Here is a 19,096-nt window from a genome sequence, read left to right on the forward strand (position 1 = left end):
GGGGGGGAAGGCGGAGGGTGGAAGGGGGAAGGGGCGGTGCGCGCGGGGCACCGTGGGAGTTGGAGTCCGCCGCGCGTTGCTGGGGGGGAGATACGGGGAGGGTGGGGGAGGCGGGAGGCCCGCGCGGGGCATCATGGGGGTTGTAGTTTGGGCGTGCGCTGCCGTAGAGGGGTGCTGGGGGGGGGGGGGAGGAAGGAGCGTGGCGCGGCCCTCCCGCCTCAGCGGAGCGGTTCGGCCCTCCGCACGGTCCCGGTGATCCGGGAGGGAGGCGGACGCCTCGCCGGACTACACCTCCCAGCAGCCTTGGCGGCGGCGGCGGCGCTCCGCTCCCGGCCGCGGTGCATGGTGGGCCGGGAGCTCCAAAATGGACAACCCCCGCGAGGCGCCGGGTAGGGCCCGGGCCGCTCCCGGGGGCTCCCCCCGGCCTCGGGAGGGCCGCGGCCCGCCGTGCCCCTGAGGGATCCGCGCCCCGGAGCGCCTCGGGCCCGGGGTCTGCCCTCACGGCCCCGCCCGGGCCCCCCGGGAGCTAATTGCGCCGCGCCCGGCGCTAATCGCCCCCCTTCTTCTCCTTTTCCCCCCTCTCCAGGGAAGGCCAGCCGGTGGTTCGGCGTCTCGCAGTCCAAATCGGCCAAGACGACCGCGAATATCCTGCAGCAGGAGGAGCTGATAGCGCAGAAGAAGAGGGAGATCGAGGCCCGCCTGGAGCAGCAGGAGAGGCAGAACTCCCTGCGCATCCGGCAGCTGCCCCTCTTCGGAGAGTGCGTGAGGGGAGCGGTGCGGCTGGGGGTGGCGGAAAGCGGGTGTCAGATAAAACGGGAGGGCAGTTCTGCCAAGGTCTTGTGCTGGGAGGCAAGCGCTGACGAGGCTGAAGCTGATAATTGAAGGGTTAAACGTTGGGATTGGCGACACCGGGCTCCTTCAGTTTAACTGATCTCCCCGGGTTTTCCAGCTGCTGATGTTAGCAGACAAGTCCTGACAACAAACGTTTTTAACCTAGCGCTATTATGTTTTCCCTCTGCTTCTTAATTGCTACTTTTTTTGCAATTGTAACTCCCTCAGAGTTAGCACAATCCATGGTTAAAGGCCTACCTAGAGTTCCTGAAAGCACAACAGCAGAACCCTGCAAGTAGAAATCTTGTTTCAATGTGGTGGCAAGGGAGCCTGGTGGAAACCAGAGGTAAATGCCACGAGCAGCAAGCTGAACGCTTCTTGTGCTTTTGAAAAGCTAGGTGTACTTTCAAAATAAGAGAGATTAGGGACTGCTGGCACTTATCTTATTTTCTGTCTGAAATAAATGCGTATAAGCGGACTGGAGTGTACCATCACCTGCTGTTCTTTTTCTATTTAGAGATGACGGTACTGACAACGAAGCCTCTGTTTCCAACAAGTTTGTTAATGATGGCAGTTTCCTCCAGCAGTTTCTCAAGCTGCAGAAGGAAAAGTCGAGTGCTGGTAGGTCGACTTCTGAGCAACAGGCCTTCCTTCTCGTGATGATCCCAGCTTTGTGTGAGCTGCCTTCATGTATGTTTCCTTTAGAAATCCTGCTATGAGCTGTTACCAGTATGAGTAAGTTCTAAAGCAACAATGACCCCTTTAAATTTGGATCGAAGTCTTTCTTTGGGATGTGATAGGGACGTTTGTATTTCTTTCAACCTATAGGTGCTGTAAAGACGAGCATCTTTGTTCTAGCTTGAATCTTACTTTGTGGAAATCATCGTAGCTTTCACTTAGTTGTGCGGCTTTTCCCAGTCAATGTCTTTAACTTACTCTGAAAATAACAGCCTGTTGCAGCTGTGTCACTGCTTGAGTTGTTATTTGTAACCTGCTGAGATGAAAACAGTAAGAATGCCCAGGAATTATTTTCCCCCTCATTCTTTTCTAAGAACCTCCCCAAAGTTCTACTAATAACTCGTCAAACGCTTCTGCACCAAATGCTGGGAAGAAACCTATGCTGTTTGGGAAGCGCCCCGGTCAGGTCCTGAGCAGCATGCTGCAGCAAGCGAAGAACTACTCCCATTCCAAACAGACCCCAGTCGTTAACCGCCTCAGTGTGTTTCAGTCGCCAGATGAAGATGAGGAGGAAGATTATGAGCAGTGGTTGGAAATTAAAGGTAAATAACACCTTGTATTACACTGTTCGTTTTGGGGTTCAGGTTCACTTCCCCTAGTGATACCAGTTGAGTTTTACAAGGTTGTTTTTTCCTCGTTTTTTATCTAGCCTGAGCTTGGTGTGGGAGATAGGCCACTCACCATAGTTAGGCTGGGTCTGGTTTGTGCCTGGGGAGATCATTTTCTCTGAGTTACCAAGTCAAACAGCGTGTAACCTTCTGTGAAAATAAGGTGAGAGGATATCGAGCTCCATTAAGAGCAGAATATAATTATTACGGAACTCGATAAGAATTCTGCTTTTTATACAGTTGCATTCATCAATGGCTGGTGCTGAGTTACCTTGAAAAAGATGTAAGTGTAATGCTTGTGTTTAATATGAAATTTTAGTTTTTTAAATGGTATGAGATGAAAAGTCCTGAGTTTAGGAGTGGTTGTGTAAGGGGAAAATGCATGTATAAATGAATAAAACTAAGTATACTAAATACTAATACATATACTAAATGAAAGGCACAGAAGTACAGTCGGTTAAAATCAAAGTTCCTGCCTCTTCCCAAAGTCTCATTAGAAAATCTCACCTCAAAAGTCTCGAATCTTAAGCAGGATATAAAATCAATGCCGAATATTACAACACTTAAATAACCGTGTGTCTGTGAATAACCTAGGCTAGGAAGCCAGAAGGCAGATTTGGTTAATAATCTGGATTTCACGCGGACTTATTAATCAAGTATAAAATTAGTTCGGAGTTGCTAAATAAGTCACACTGAGCTTTGTGTCACCATTCATTTCATTACATGTTTACGTGTAAGGTCTAGCTATTGCTGGTGGGATTTATAAAAGTGTAATCTTAGCGAGTCTGAACCCAAGCATAAAACGCACTGCGGGAACGTGATAAATAGCTGCTGGCTGCAGAGGGTGAAGGCAGAACACGGACCCTGGGTTCCAAGTAGTCTAGAGCAGTGCAGAAACCTGCTCCTGTGTGCTCTGTGTTCAGTGGCCTACCCAAAATGTTGTTGTCTAGACGAATGTCTGTGTTTAGTTTCCATCAAATGTGTCCTACATCGGCTCTGTAATAACTGTCAGTGCTAGTGGGTTCCTTTCTTGGCGCAGAAGCCAAAATACAGTTTCTTGGAGACTGAGCTCTCATCTCCGATGGGATTCCCTCCAAGTGAGGGTTGGGACATGGGCATGTGCCAGTAGGAAGAACTATATGCTCCAGCTACGCAAGCTGTCTGTGCTGTCTTGGTACAGAACGATGTCTTGGGAACTGGAATTTGTAATCTTCAGTAATGTGGTTGGGGTTTTGTGTTTAAAAAACCCCATTCCTTCCCACCATGTGTTTTGTGTGGAGTAGAATTGTCAGAAGCAAATTACGTCGCAATTGAAGTTGTGCCCTAAACTGTGGTGAGCCAATTTTTAGGCTTTTCCTTGTAGGAAGGATTTAGTCTGAATATTTGCTTCCTAGCAGGGGAGGGCAGAGGCTGACTGTAACCTAAAGATTGTGATTTGTACAGCTGTGTAAGACTGGATCCCCCATTTCATCCTTTTTCTTCCCGTTCCCGTTCTACTTTTGTCTGTCGCCGTGGTTCTTAGAAGTAATGTACCTGTTGCCTGTTTGGTGTGTGAGTTGAACCCCAGTACTGACAGCCTGCTTAAAGTTTTGCCCCCAGAGGATGCGGAGACCCGCCAAGTGGTGGAAAAGCTGGCTAGGTTCGTGGCTGAAGGGGGACCAGAGTTAGAGAAGGTCGCTATGGAAGACTACAAGGATAACCCAGCTTTTTCGTAAGTGTGGTGCTAACCTGTCTGCCAAAGCAGAACGCTCCCTCTTTGTAGGAGGAAGAACATCAGCCTCGTACACGTAGCTCTCATGAGTGTTTCTGGTTTAATTATCGTTAGGTGGATCTGAGCGCTGTTGCAAATAATTGCTTTTGGTTTATAGATGGGGGAAACTGAGGCAGCAAGCGATGCTGTGGTGGTGCTGCAGACACAGATCAGACGGTTAGGATATAGCCAGGGAGATCTGGCTGCATGCACAGCACCTAGTCTGTGGGGACACCGGTCTGGTTCTTGGGACTGATCCTGTCTCCTCTGCCATTGATACGCTGTGTGGCTGAGGACAGAGGGTCCCCTCTTACATGAAAAGGAGAGACTTACTTATTTTTCTTTGTGAAGTAACACAAAACATTTGGGTACAAGTCTTTAGGTTAGAGCTATGTATATTTATATGTGCTAAAGACTTTGTAACCCACAGTTTAAGCGCATTCTGAGTAATTTATTTTGTTCTCTCTAGTTCTGAGGTGTTTGCATCCCTAGGGTATCGGTGTTGTTTTTTTTACAGTCATTGCTGATGCACGTTTTTTTGCTGTTTTTCCTTCATCTCCACCTTAGGTTTTTACATGATAAGAACAGCAGAGAATTCCTTTACTACAGAAAGAAAGTGGCAGAGATAAGAAAAGAGAATCAAAGTTCTCAGGCATCCTCTTCTCAGAAAGGTAATTAAGACTGTGATCCAGAGAATACTCTATGAATTACAGAAGTTATGTTTGTTTTCTTCGCTCTCTCTGTAATTGCATGTAAGCTCTGTCCTGGAAACAGTGGGAATGGATGTTTAGCTGGCTGGCTGCCTGTAAATAAAATTTCAAAATCAAAGGAGATGGTGACCTATGGCATCAAACTCTGTTGCCAAGATGTTTTTTTCTCCCAAGCCCACCGCATTCTACACCACGTTCTGTGTGAAAGGCTCTTGAAAGAGATTTGCATTGTATTTCTCCAAAATACTTAAAGTGAGCTTAAAATGATTCACCATTATGTGTGATCTGGAAAGTCTTTCAGTCCTAAAAATGCGCCAAGGAAAAGTGGTTATTCTTGTATGTTATTTGACTTGTTATCATTGAAAAGGTTTCTTTGAACATAATCCTCACTTCTGCTGCCATTTCCCTATCTGAAGCTTTTACGTTCTGCTTGAGACACAAACCCTTAAATAAGGGACTGTGATTCCAGGTGGGAAAACAGCAGATGTGGGTGATCTGCCAGCAGACAGGTGTTGCGGGCAGTGGAACCAGGTTAACTCTGTTAGGAGACAAAAACTGTTGTGGGTGAAGCGTGGTCTGCGGGCTGGGCGTTTATTGCTTCCAGTCCAGCCTCTGTTTTGGGCTTGCCGTGTGGCCCTGACAAATCACTCGGCTTCTCTGTGTCAGCTTCCTTTCCTGTGGAAGGCAGCATTGATGCAATTTAGCTGTCATGCTGATGAGTTAACGGCTCAAACAAATCTTGGCGTAATAGACTGTAGGCTGAAGGAGCTTGTTACCGATATCAACTGGCTGATACAACAGTTTAGAAGCTAAGCAGTGTTATCCATACTTTACAGGTGTGCAATATTGAAGCAAGGAAAAGTTATGACTTATCCGTGGCTTATAATCATGTCTTCTGCCTCCTGGTCCTGTGCCAGCACACTGGAGTACTGGCACTGGTACTGTGCAGGTAGCAAATGTCATATAAGGCTGTCAAGGCTAAATAACGTATTTGCCTGGCTCCTTATAAACATCAAATATGCTTGAAATATTAATGGCCTGAGCCTTCTCTGTGCCTTTGGACCAAGGCTGCAGTGGTCACCTCTTCCAGGTGAGGATTGGGACTGTTTCACGGAGAGTTTCCTCTGTCCTACAGCCCTCCCCTAAAATGGCCAGCAGATGTGTAGTGACAGTCGGTACAAGTGGGATTACTGTACGTTATTAGTTTGCCACTTTTTCTTCCCATTTGCTCCTGTGGACTTCAGTGGCAAAGCCTTTAATGAGAAATAATTGCTAGTACTGAGATTTAACACTATGGAAAAGTACGTGACGTGAGGAAGAAACAAACTTCCTCTGCAGTAGAGAGAAAAGCTTGTCCATCTTTGGAGACAAAAGCTGGTTTGTCTGTTAATCTGCTCTCATCTAGCTCCTGGCACAGAGGACGGTGATGTGTGAATGGGCACTCCTCTGGTTAGAGATTTATTGTACAACCGTAATGCACTATCATGTTTTTGTGATATAAACTCTGTTTGTTTAATATTTCTAAGAATTAAACTCGACCTTTTGCCCTTATTCTGCTCTTGGGGTTCTTAGAACAGATAGGCTTTGACTGTTGCTTGTGTGAGTTGGGCCCAGTACTGACAGCCTGCTTAAAGTTTCACCCCCAGAGGACGAAGAGACAAAGAACTGTGCTGAGAAACTGGCCAGGTTCATAGCGGACGGGGGTCCCGAGGTGGAAGCTATTGCCTTGCAGAACAACCGCGAGAACCATGCTTTCAGGTAAAGGAAGAAGCCTGCTGCTGAGTGTGGTGTGTAGGCTTGGATGTTGTTTCTTTATTGTTTTCCAAAGGGGAAATGATAGACAAGCTTGGAAGTCTGAAGTCACAAGGACAACACAGTTTGATACTTTTGCAGTCTGAAGTTTCACAATTTAAAGCAAGGCGCAGAGAGAAAGGAATCAGTTTGCTTTCTCCACAGTTAATTTACGGCTTGCACCCCTCCCCGCCTGCTTGCTGTTGCAACGTACTGGTATAATTCTAACCTTTAAACCGTTCCCTGGAAGTGGGTTCTGTTGTGTTCCCCCATCCACCACTCCTACTGCTGTTGCCCAATTAATCTCCTGGGTTGCTCTTTACACAGCATCCTCACCAACGCGCAGGTAGTAGTCCTTCACCATTAGGTCCCCCTTTGGAATATCGTTTTTACCACATCAGATGTGAATCGTTCCCTTCAGCGCTTACTGACAGCTGTTTAATGGCTCCCTTTGGTGTCATCCTTGTTTCATTTTTCTGCTCTTACAAACAATTTGGTGTGTTCTCTGGGAGGGAAGTGGGGCTCAGGAAGCCTTATTTTGTTGCTGATATTTTGGCATTTTATTGGCTGCCTTCTGGCCCCCTTGGGTAGTCCCCTTGTGTTGTGAATTACATCCGACAGATGTGCTAATATCTGAGCTGCATCATTATTTACTTTAAAACACCACCATGATCCCACCTGAGCACGGTCAAGTTAAACACTACCTCCTCTGCTAAGGTCTCATCAGATTTGCCATGCAGAGGGCCCTGTCTTGCCCTCTGCTCGGTCCTGAATCAGTCACTAATGCTGTTATTCAAATGGAGGGATGCAAGATCAAATTTAGTGCATTTTAAAATGTCAGAGTTCTGCTTGTGTTAGCCTGTAGCTGTTGTGCAGCGATAAATGGAGAGGCCTGTTGTCTCCTATGTCTTCTTGTAGGAGCAGGCATTGTCCTCAGGAGAGGATGTATCACGTATTAAACTGGTCCTCTCCAAAAAGAAGATTGCAGAGGTGTTAGGAATAGACAAAGTTTCTGCGTGAAGTGTTTGAAGGGAGCCCAAAAAGATATATTTGTAATAAACATGAGTGTATTGAATTTTTTATTTATTTTTTTTACATTGCTGCTAGACTGAAGATTGTTCATGTTCTTCCTACAGAGACTAAGGAGCTTTATTTTACCCAAAAGGTCAGAGATGCCTATTTCTGGAAGGGGTAGCAACTAAAGCAGTGTTTTTTCTGTGTATGAAGGAACAGAAGGAGCAGTCATGGTATAATTAAGCAGGCTGTTAATGTCTACACCTCTAGCCAGAATAGAGGGCTGGGAGCAGTTTCTTTAGGCAGTGGTTTGGCATTCTTCTTGGCAAGACATGAATGTTTGTTTTCTTCTGTGAACTGAAATCCAACATGTTGTGGTGCCCTTGCAGTTTTTCCAGACGTGTACTGGAAGGCCAGTGTGTTCTGGGGGAGGACCTCGCGTTTCCACAAGCGTACCGAGATCCTTTTCAGTACCATGTGTTTATTTGGCACCATAAATAGCTGTGGTTTGCTCACGAATGGGAAGTACTCTTCTGGATCCCAAAGGCTTGCAGTCTACCTTGTAAAGCACGTGGGACCCTGCAGTGCGTGCACGCACACACAGGATGGTGCTGGAGAGCAAGGAAGGGTGCGGGAGGGCTAGCTGTGCAAGAACATTGCAGGAAAGAGAAGCCCTGACCTAACTGTGCCACATCCAACCCCTGGATATGACCGTTACATCCAAATGTCCTTTTTTTTTTTTTTTCCTTCCCACCCCGTAGGTTTTTATATGAGCCGAACAGCAAAGGCTACAAGTATTATCGGCAGAAACTGGAGGAGTTCCGTAAGGCCAAAACCAGCACTGCGAGTGCCCCCGTGCCTGCGGAGTCCAGCCTGAAAAGGAAGAGCAGTCCTGAGGCACCGCCGTCACCCCTCTCTTTATCATCCTTGCCTTTGCCCGTGCCCTCCCCTTTGCCTTTACCTCTGCCCTTACCCTTGCCCGTGCCCTCCCCTCTGCCCCTGCCAGTGCCCTTGCCGGTGCCGTCCCCGTTGCCCTTGCCAGTGCCCCCACCGCTGCCCGTGCCCTTGCCCATGCCTTCGCTGTTGCCCTCACCTTCACCATCCTCCTCCTCAACTCTGCCTAACGAGACGGCTACAACCACTGCTGCACCGACAGCTACGGCCGCTGCTACGGGCACCACGAAAAAGAAGCGGAAGAGCAGGTGGGGGCCAGAGGAGGACAAGGTTGAGTTGCCCCTCCCGCAGCTGATCCAGCAGCTGGATTCTCCCTCCCCTCTTTCAGGTTAGTGGCTCTGTATATTGGGTTAAATAACTGTTTTTCCTGGGGGGTGAGTTCTGCCTTAGCCCAGCTGGCTTTGTAAACAGAAAATCCAGCGAGTCTATCTCTTGTTGTAATCTCCTTGGTCGCCAGCCCCCTATCTTTCAGCTGGGTCCAGCAGCTAACTCTCCCTGTGTGGAAACCCAGATAAACCACTTTATCTCTCTGACACCAGGGATTGGATCTTATCGTTCTTCAGCTATCTGTAAAACCCTGCTGTGCTATAGCTCATTAGAGCCTCAGCCTCTACACTATTTCGGGCTATTTCACTTCAGGAAGAGTGTCTGTCAGAAAACAAATATCAAAGCTGAACTGTGCTTATTCCCCATGGTAGGATAAAACCCCTGGGCAGCACTTCCATCTCGCTCTAACTGATCAGAAGGCTAAATGGGAATAGCTGCTCCCTGAGTGCTGGCAGACACGAGTCTTACTCCCCGTTCCAATTTATACCCATTTCAGTTCATTTGATTACAGGCAGGGTTCACAGTCCTCTTCCAGTGGTGAGGCTGATGTCCCTGTTGCTTCACCTGCCAAGTGCACCCAGGGGGTGCAGCCCTGTTCAAGTGTTGGAAGATAATTCTTCCAGTCTAGGCATTTGCAGCGAGCTCTCAGAGGTTGAACTCTTGTGGCACATCTGTGCATGTGCGGGTAGGTAATTAGGCAGACAGTTAGAGATACATACAAAACTTGAGTCATCCAAGGACAACAGGTGAGTGCAGACATTTAAGACGGCGCCTTTGAATCCTTTGCCCAATTAGCGTGGTATGGGGAAAGGATGTGAAAAGGAGAAAGAAAAGATGCGAGATAAGGCAGTCGGTGTTGGCAAACTGAGTGAATTAATAGTACAGCATTAGAGTCGCAGGAGAAGTAATAAGTACCTGTCTAAATAAGGACCTTTTTCAAAGAGCAATCACAGAACGGATGAAGTGGGGCAAGTAATAGAAAACAAGGTGTAATTTCCAGAGCTGCAGGGTGAGACCACACACAGTTTTCAACACGTGGTCAGTCTGTAGAATTCACTGCTCCAGCAAGTCAGTGGGTCTTCTGCTTTGGCCGGGTTATAGAGGGCATAGTCTCTCAACCTTTTAATAGCTTTGATTATTAGGCTTGGATAAGGTGTAGGGTTGGCTGTATATGCCATGGAGTCTGTAGGTTCTGCAGAGAGGTCAGGAAGGAAGCGCTCAATCTCCTCATCCAGCACTTCAAATGCAGATGAAGAGAAGTTCCTACATCATTTGATTTTCTGATCATAGCCCTATACAGAATTCTTACCTATGCGTCTTGTATGTACAGGACAAGATACTGACCTGGATAGCTCATTCATTTGACCTTGAATTGCTGCTTGTAGTAATCCAGAAATCAGATATGAAAGTCTTATTTCGTACCTCTAGAGTAATTTCTTTTTTCTTGCAGACAGTAATGAAGCTTAGATGATGAAGCTGGGCAGGCGCTATCAAAACAAGCATCAGATTCCATCTTAATGCCTCCTGCTGCAGTGAGGGCCTGCAAGAGTATCCGTGTACTCGTTCCAGCATGCTTCCTGCTGAAATCTCCCCTGGCTCTTTTAGTCTTCTCTTAATTAGACAGGGACATGCTAGCTGTGCTCGTGCTCACTTTCTACAGGGCTTTGTGTCAAGCAGGAGAAAAGGACGGCAAACTATTTGCCAGGCATAACAAATCAACCATTAATGCACTGTTAATGCTCTGAAGGGGGAAGGATTATTTTTTTTATTCGTTCAGATGGACTAATCCCTTTCTAGAATTAACATCTTCAACCTGACAGGTGAAGAGAATTCCAAATTGCACCCCTAGTCCTCTGGAAGGTTAGTTGCACAATACGCTTTGGTACCTAAATATCTACATCTTAGTCCTTTATCCTTAGCAATTGTTCTGGATTTAGTGGAGGGCTGTTCTGATTCCTCTCGTATCCTCTTAGTAATAGATCAGTATCACGGAGAGGAGAAAATGTAGTCCTTTTGGACAGAAACAAGGCTCTTCTTTTATTGATATCAGAACGCTTAACTGCGAATGTACTGCAGGGGCTGTAATGTCTAAAAAGCTGAACAGAGCACAGATATTGTGATTAGTGGATTCTGTGGACTAATGGGATACTATAGGCTGTCATTAGAATATTCTGAAACTTAATATTGGACTGATTTGCGTCTGATTATTTTTAATTAAGATCTTTAAGCTGTAGGACAACAACTCAGGCACTTTTTTATTGGAATTTCGTCTGCTGTTCTTAAAGGACATTCACTTCAGTTGTAACAGGCTCCTCTTTGGGCATGTGGGAAAGGGATAAACCTTCAGGTAGTCTTCTGCCAATGCTGCAGATAGACTGCACCATTAACCCTGTAGGCAAAGCTGATGTCATTCAAGGGAAAAATATACTTTTCCCAAGCCTGCTGAACAGGAGGCTGAGAAGCAGCTTCGTATCTTCTGCGTATTGTTGCCTGGTGTAAGGAACTTATAAACCTTATTATCTATTTTTTATGCAAATACATTGACATCTTATTTATAAACAGTTTTTCTTTTATCTTCAAATGTAGACTTAAGGCAGAGCCTTGCTTTTTCCGTCAACTCTTCCTGTATTGTGATGCTCTGGGCCAAGACTACAAAAATATCCCCCAGAGCTAAATTTCTGCAGTGACTCTTTCAGCATCATCTCAGCACAAAGTCTGCAAGGTACCAGAGCAGTCAGACGAACCAGATGTAGTTTTAGCACAGGAAGCAGCAGTGGCATATGCTTTCTGGGGTGTAAAAGATGATGCTACAGTCTCACCTCTCTCCTTTAAGGTGGTTATATATGCTGGCGAGCTACCAGCTTGTAGGACCTCTAGAGCCATGCCTGGCTCTTAGCCTGAGTGTTTATGCAATTCAGAATGAAGCCAAGGAGCTGCTGACCTCTGTGAAGGGCAGAGTCTTCCTCAGTGCATTCAGAGAAAGCTTTCCCATGCCGTGAGACAGGAGGTGAATCTGACTAGGGCTGATGCTGAAGTGCCCCACTCTCACATAACGTTTGGGGACGGATTCTTCTTTGTAGTGGGTTTTACATGGAATAGCGTAGTGTGTTCATCAAAACTGTCTCTAAATGTCACTGCTCTCTGAGACCAAAATCAGGCTCTTTTTCAGTAGTAGATAGGTCTATTTTTCTATTTGCTCTTATTTCCTGGGAGCTGAAAGTGCTTATCCTAGCACCAAACCTGGTGTAACACTACTTATTGCTTTCTTGCTCTCAGAAAACCTCTTGCAGTGTTTTACATAACTCTTCCTGCAGAGTTGACTGCCAGTGCTGGTGCGAATGTGCAGAGGCTCTGGCTGTGCGAGGGAGGCTGGATGTGCTGTTTCATGTTCTCCTTGGGAGGCTGGAGTTAAGGAAGCCACTTCCCAATTGTGGCACGCTCGGCCAAAAGCATGAGGGAAAGGAGGGGGATGAGAGTGCTCAGATCAATTGCCCTGGGTGAGAATAAGAGGAAGGGAGAAGACGACCCCTGGGGCCTAATTAGCATGCTGTGTAGACATTTGGTGTCATGAACAATGATCCTATTATTATTGGGCTTCATAATTAATAGATAATGAATAATTAATGAAGCATCATTTAACTGTAGTCTGGACTTACATTCAAATTGAGGTTTTTGCAGTCATTAGGAGGAAATTCTTTTCCTGGTGTTGAAAAATGCAACGTGCTTTCAAGTGTGGTTGTGTCTCTTCTTTTAATCCCTTAAATATTTAACCGTTGGAATCTTAATTCTGAGGTGCGTTAGAGGGGAGCTGCCAGCTCTGCTAGATATATACGAACCACAATTGCAAGGCAATCTCCATTGTAAATCTCTTTTTTGCAGCCCCAGCAATGTTTATATTACACTTTTTCATGGTGCAGCAATTACAAATAGGCTTCCTTTTTGTTCCCTCCCCTCTCTTTCCTTTAGCTTGTGCTTTGAACTCGGTGTCGTGTGGTCATTTTAAATCAGTGGGTTTCCTGCCCAGATAATCATAATATCTTATTTCAGGGCTTACCTGATACAACAGCAAAAGTCACTCCGAAGGAGGAGCTTCCAAATGGGATGCTGCAGGAAAAGGAGGATACATCAGTGGGATTGTCAAGCAGAGACTTAAAATGTCCCCTCTTTGAAACCAGTGGCAACGTCCCTAGCAATACTCTTCTCGAGCCTGTAGATTAGAAACTAAAATCTCCTTGGGGAATGGTAACTTCCAAAGCAGCATAATGCTCATGTCTTTATTCTAATGTGGTCATTTTGCTTTTCATTTTGAATGAAGTTGCTGTTTACATAGTAATCAGCAGACACTTACGTGCGCAGATTGAACAATATGGTGACAGGCTCAGATCTCCTCGTGCCTCAATTCTGAATAATTAAGTATCGCTCTTTGCAGTGGCTTGGGTTCACGAGGAAGCCTTAGGAGGAGAATTAAGATGAAAGGAGCAATCATTTTTAAAGCGTGTCATAGCAGATTGCCATGCAGCGTGACCTCTGGGGATGTGAGACGTGGGTTGCCAGCCTGCTGGTGTGAGCCCTGGGCTGTGGTAAGGGATTGCTCTGAGCTGGCTGGCGAGGGCAGTGCGAGCCAGGGGCTTTCCTACCTCTTAAGTCCCTCCAGGTGGTTGTTCTACAGCGAAGTGTCTGAATGCAGGAACCATGAAATGGGTCTGGAACTTCACGAGGGGGTCTCGAGGAACGGTTTCACAGGCCTCAGCGGCTGTCTCAGATCTTTGAAAGTCTTTTTTACATGTGCTTATTTCAGTTCAGGACCTCAAGGGTCTTGGTTATGAAAAAGGGAAACCGGTTGGCTTGGTGGGTGTGACAGAGCTCTCCGAGGCCCAGAAGAAACAGCTGAAGGAGCAGCAGGAGGTAATGCCCTGAAGATACTTCCAAAATCGTTCGTGTACCTGCATATTGTGCTGCAGCGTGGCAGAGTTAGATGGGAAAATGGAGGTGGAGATAGCAAGGAAAGTTTTCCAGTGGCCCACAAATAAATCTCTAGGATTTGTGCTGAATGTCTAAGAATCATGCGATGCTGCAGTCAGCAGAAATATCTTAGAGGACTTTGGGGAATACGAATTAAGCCAGCCAATTGCTGTGCTACCAAACTAAAACCCAAAATCTATAAGGTCTCGTGTGTCACGTCTGCAGCTGGTTATGTATTGCTTTAGCAGTGTGGAGAAGGTGAGGGGATATGTGCAGGCTGGGGCGGAGTGGGAGCAGAATTGGCTTTTGCTGGAACATCAGGGGGGTGTTTAAACTGGGGGGGTGATACGATGGCAGCTTTAATATCAAGGTGCCTCTCAGAGGAACCAGCACGTAACGCTCCTGTTTGATCTGAGAAGCGAGCGGATCAGATCAAGCAGCAGCGCTGCCCGTTGGGACCTGTAGTTGTCATAACCTGTGTTCTGAATGGCAGCTGAGGCAGGCGTGGGCTCTACCACCGAATTGTGTGCATCTGTGGCAGGCTTTGCTGCCTATAAACCAGTTTGTCTCCGTTTCTCTTCCCCTAGATGCAGCAGATGTACGACATGATCATGAAGCACAAGCAAGCCATGCAGGAAATGCAGATGATGTGGGAGAAGGCGATTCAGCAGCACCAGCATGGCTATGACAGCGACGAAGAGGTAGACAGCGAGCTGGGAACGTGGGAGCATCAGCTTCGACGCATGGAGATGGACAAGACGCGAGGTGTGCGGGGAGCTGCCAGGCAAACACCTTGCTTGCTCTGCAGTTGTACAGAGGCCTCCAGGGGGAGATGTCTGAGATCATGTTGTTAGCATGGGAGTTACAGGGGTCACTTTTTCACTGGTCCATGCCGTGGCTTCCCTCCCTGTTGAGTGGAGATAATAACAGTCTGTTCCTGTGAGGCTTTATGCTTCACAAACTCTCTGAAATTTCGAGTCAAAGAACGCTGCGTTACTGCTGTTTTTTCCTTGTTTCTTGGGCAGAGTGGGCTGAGCAGCTGACCCAGATGGGCAGAGGGAAGCATTTCATCGGAGACTTTCTTCCACCAGATGAGCTGGAGAAATTCATGGAGACCTTCAAGGCGTTGAAGGTGAAATAGCAGAGATTTCACAGGGCAGTGGCAGTGCTTCCTAGTTGTCCTGCAGCGATAAGAGAGACCTCGAGCACGTTTAGCCCTTTGTCAGAGCAGTTAGCTACCTTGCTGCTTTGAGGTGCTTCACTGTTATTTCTGTAGGAAACAAGGGGTTAGTTGTTTGCTCTTTGCAGAGAAACAGATGTGGTAGAGCACAGACTATTCGGACAGTATTTGGGAGTTAGCTGAAACTAGAGACAAACCTCTCCAACTACCCCCCTTTTGTCTGCCATTCCTGTTTAAGATAAGCAGTGGCTGACACCAAGCAAGGAAAATTTGAGTTTTTATCCGGACAATTGTACTAAAGCAAAAGCATAAAGCACACAAAAAGCTTATGTAAAGTACTTCATACCTGCCAATTCTTCCTAAACTGTAGAACTTCTTGGTGCTGGCATCCGTGATAATGTTTTCTTGTAAGCAGCATGAGTTCTGACGTTCCCTGGAGATCCTGGTTTTATATAAGAACCGTATCTGAAACTTGATCCAGTGAGCAACTTTAAATTCAAGGAGCTGAATGTGTCTCAGCTTAATCTCACAGTAGCATTCCCTGCTCCTTGCAGATTATGTTGTAGGGCATGCATGGCTGTGCAGTGCTTTATTATTTACCTGTTCTCTGTGGTGGTACAGAAATGGAGTCCCAAGAAATCATGCTAGTTGTTAACTGTCAGAACCACCCTAGCATCCAGTAGCAGAAGCTGATTTTTCCCTCTTTTGACCCACAAAGATAGGCATATACATATACGTGCATATACAAAATAGCCAACTCTGCGTTTTGTCTCTCTGCAGGAAGGACGTGAACCAGATTATTCTGAATACAAAGAGTTCAAACTGACTGTGGAAAACATAGGTTATCAAATGCTAATGAAGATGGGTTGGAAGGAAGGCGAGGGACTTGGCTCAGATGGACAGGGGATTAAAAACCCAGTCAGCAAGTAAGAGTTCTTCTACTATTGATTTAGTCCTTTCCTCTTAGGCTGATAATTGATGCTCCTACCCTAGCCTACTGGAAGCAGCTGCAGTGAATGTGACTGCAATTCATCACTTGAACAGAATATGGAATCCTCACAGCAAAGGAGAAAAATCGTTTCTGATTTATTTGGGGTTCCCTTCCCACAAGGACTGGGTTTGTTACTGTGTCTCAGACAGGAGGTCTGATCTGAGCCAGTGTTTTGTTTCAAATCTCAATTTGCATAGTGTGTTTTTCTTAGTTGCATTCTCTTCAGTTTCCCCATCTATAAAATGAAGATAACACCCGTCTGTACCTCACCTCTCAGAGGGCATGTCTTTAAAGTCATAAATTTAAATATTAAAGAACATGCCTTTTGCATCTGAACACTCTTGATGCCTGCTAGCTAGTCTCTGGTGTACTGCGGATGGAAGGCGTTTACCAATGTATGCTACTGATAGACCTGCGTTTGAAAAATAGCATAGTCCATAGCAGAGAGCTTTCTGTGTGATCATGCAGTTCTCTTGATGTCACTTTTTTGCACAGAAGTTTACTGATTTGATCACATTTTATATATAAAAAAATCTTTGGGAGAGTTCCATCCAAAAATAGATTAGAACGTCTTTTTAGATGGATCGTCTGTTGGTAGCATGTGCTGAACTTAAAAACCAGTGACAGGAAATGCTCTGAATTATTTTTTAGCATTAGATCCTTTTATAAATAACAGTTGTTTGTTTACTGCACAACATAAAGTAACTCTACAAAGGGCTTCTGCTCCTCTTTTGCAAGAAGATCTCTGGCAACATGCTTATTTGTTCAGAGAAGACCTGTGATAAAAGATCACTGTGATCAAAACAGCAAGGCTTTAAAACAACAGAAGGAAGGCAGCTCCTGACCATGGTTGAACAAGGGTGGTGATTTGCTTGGGCTCTACCATCTCTGTTCTCAGGACTGATAAGAAGGTTCGAATGGAAATGGGCTGTTTCCAATTTTGGACTCTTCAGGAGTGAAGGAATGGGAGGCAGGCACGTTGTTAACAGTTCTGTCTACCTCCAATCACTGAGGTACAAAACCAGCGCCTTCAGTTGCCAAAGGTTAGTCTGCCAGTCAGAGCATCATTCAGTAGGGAGGCATCCAAAGCACAGACAGTATTTCTGTTCCAGCTCTGAAAGTTTAAGCAAATACATGTTGACACTACTACTTCCACCTAACAACAGCAAGCATCATTGATTTGGAAGGGCAACGCAGAAACGTGGCAAATACAATAATCTGCTCAGTATTACCTGTCGGTCTCGATGCGGTGCTCTGTGCGATGATGCCCAGTGCTCCCTGACGCTTGTTCTCTGAGCTCCAACAGCAGGAGGCAGACGGTATTTTCGGTGAGTGGGAAGGTGATCACGTTTGCTTACCTTGGAAGCTTTCTTCCCTCTTCCCAAACAGGGGGACTACTGCTGTGGATGGAGCTGGTTTTGGCATCGATCGTCCTGCAGAGCTAACCAAGGAGGATGATGAGTACGAGGCATTCCGTAAACGAATGATGCTTGCCTACCGGTTCCGACCAAATCCATTGGTAAGGTGTCCCAGACAAGCCAAAGTGAGGATTTGTGCATATCTTATAAGGGTGGGAGTGTTTCTAGTACGTAACCAAGTGAGCAAATGCTGTGAAAGTTTCTTTGATTCATTCTCATTTCGAATCAACTTGTCGTTAGCCAAACATACACGGATGCACAGTTTTCCTTATGTTTTTTTTAATACAAAAGTTGGTGGCTTTAGTTTTCTGTGGTACTACTAAGTATAGATGCTGCACACAAAGGAAGCAGATGGGTCGTCCATGAATCCGTGGCTTATTTTGAATAATTGTTTTCCTGATTGGAGAAGGCTTTCAGGTTTGCATTTGCCTTTGTTACTTCAGCATGCCAGCACACCTAGAAAACTACGTTTGTAACTTTTGATGGGAAATCTGAGGTTTCACTGTCAGAAATGTCACGTTTCAGTGGCTTTTTCAGATAATTAAGCTCAAATGCTCATTGTTCTGTGAAGACAGCAATTTTGATTAATTTTCTCTCGTTATTCCCCGCAGAACAATCCACGACGACCTTACTACTGAGAATGTTTTTGGGACAATGTATTTTCAAAACAATTGTAATTTTACTGTGAAACGTTATGAAACTACGTTATCATTCTCTTATTTGCTAATATCGTGAAACTTATTGAAGTCACAATACCATCTTTCACCCAGAAGAACAGCCTGCGAGCCCACTCACTGCACACTCGAGTGTCATGACAACCGTGTTGTAACAAGGCCTGGATGGGATTCAGGAAGGGTAATAGAGCAGGTGAGAAGGGAGATTCTTACACGGTGCCCTGCTGAGTGGAAGGGTAGCACCAAAGATACCAATAGGAATAGTTCAGGGACTCCATGTGTATATAGCTCAGTGCCATGTTACTTACAAGGAATGCATTTTTTTGCCTAATGGCAGGTCCTCTGTTGTTCAGATACGCAGCTTGTGCTGCTCTTTTTTTGTTTTATTTTTTTTATTGCAAATATGACAACCAACCCAACTCCTGGGGGCTATTGTTTAGTCTTTATTCCCTGACAAACTGGGTTCTGATGGTGTCATGAAGCCTGAAGTACAGTCTGACCTCCAACTGACATTGCAAAACCAGTGCCTAGTTGTTTTACTTCTGTCCTGTGGAAGAAGAGGTGTGGATCAGTGCATGGAGCATTGACTGCAAGGGGTGAGGAGCGCAGGGGATGTTCATTCAACTTCAGAGGCGACAGCCTCTTGGTTTCTTGAACACTAAGTTCACCCACAGCTTCTTAGCAAAATGAGAGACTTGCTAACACTGTGCGTGGATGTGGGTGATGAAGAACCAAGCCTTCGAATGCAGATTATCAAAGGCCATTTGCATTTTGTTGTCCTATGAAACTCCTCTACAAGTACAAATTTTCTTCATTCAATCTGTAAATAAAATAAAACTCACTTGTTCCTTAGTTTTAATCACTGAATTACTGGAAAGAGCAGTCTTGCCTTGGGTTTTCAGAGGCTCAGGGACTAGTCTAGATTTCTTTCCTTCCGAACATCCTAGAAAAAAATTAAGTTTTGGGTTGGGGGAGGTGTTTGTTTTTCCTCAGTCCAGCTACTTGGCATGTGATTCTCTCTTTGTTAACTTTCCTTAACATCATAGAGTCAAGGGCTTGGCTTTCAATAAAAACGTTTGAAACCATAAATTCAGTAGGGGTTCATTGTGGGAAAATGGAAGTGTGAAATGGAAATGCATGGACCTGGG

At 45.8% G+C, this 19,096-nt stretch overlaps 1 protein-coding gene across 1 annotated transcript; it reads left to right on the top strand.

Moving 5' to 3' along the window:
* Nucleotides 1-165: 165 nt before the first annotated feature.
* Nucleotides 166-19,037, top strand: SUGP1 (SURP and G-patch domain containing 1). The gene is made up of 14 exons (XM_040537212.1): nt 166-389; nt 587-758; nt 1,349-1,452; nt 1,884-2,111; nt 3,765-3,888; nt 4,495-4,598; nt 6,272-6,395; nt 8,204-8,724; nt 13,522-13,628; nt 14,273-14,450; nt 14,711-14,817; nt 15,646-15,791; nt 17,246-17,375; nt 17,886-19,037. Exons 1-14 carry the CDS (start codon nt 365-367, stop codon nt 17,910-17,912), a joined length of 2,097 nt encoding a protein of 698 aa, XP_040393146.1. The 5' UTR covers nt 166-364; the 3' UTR covers nt 17,913-19,037.
* The last annotated feature ends 59 nt before the right edge of the window (nt 19,038-19,096 follow it).

This window comes from Cygnus olor, chromosome 26 (assembly GCF_009769625.2).
Source record: "Cygnus olor isolate bCygOlo1 chromosome 26, bCygOlo1.pri.v2, whole genome shotgun sequence".
NCBI classification, from domain to species: Eukaryota; Metazoa; Chordata; class Aves; order Anseriformes; family Anatidae; genus Cygnus; species Cygnus olor.

What these genes read in the sequence shown, in the direction of transcription:
- SUGP1 (XM_040537212.1), top strand. Translation starts at nt 365, where the DNA reads ATGGACAACCCCCGCGAGGCGCCGG. An exon ending in CGCGAGAACCATGCTTTCAG is followed by an intron (nt 6,396 to 8,203) that starts GTAAAGGAAGAA and finishes CCCACCCCGTAG; the next exon opens with GTTTTTATATGAGCCGAACA. An exon ending in ATTAAAAACCCAGTCAGCAA is followed by an intron (nt 15,792 to 17,245) that starts GTAAGAGTTCTT and finishes CTTCCCAAACAG; the next exon opens with GGGGACTACTGCTGTGGATG.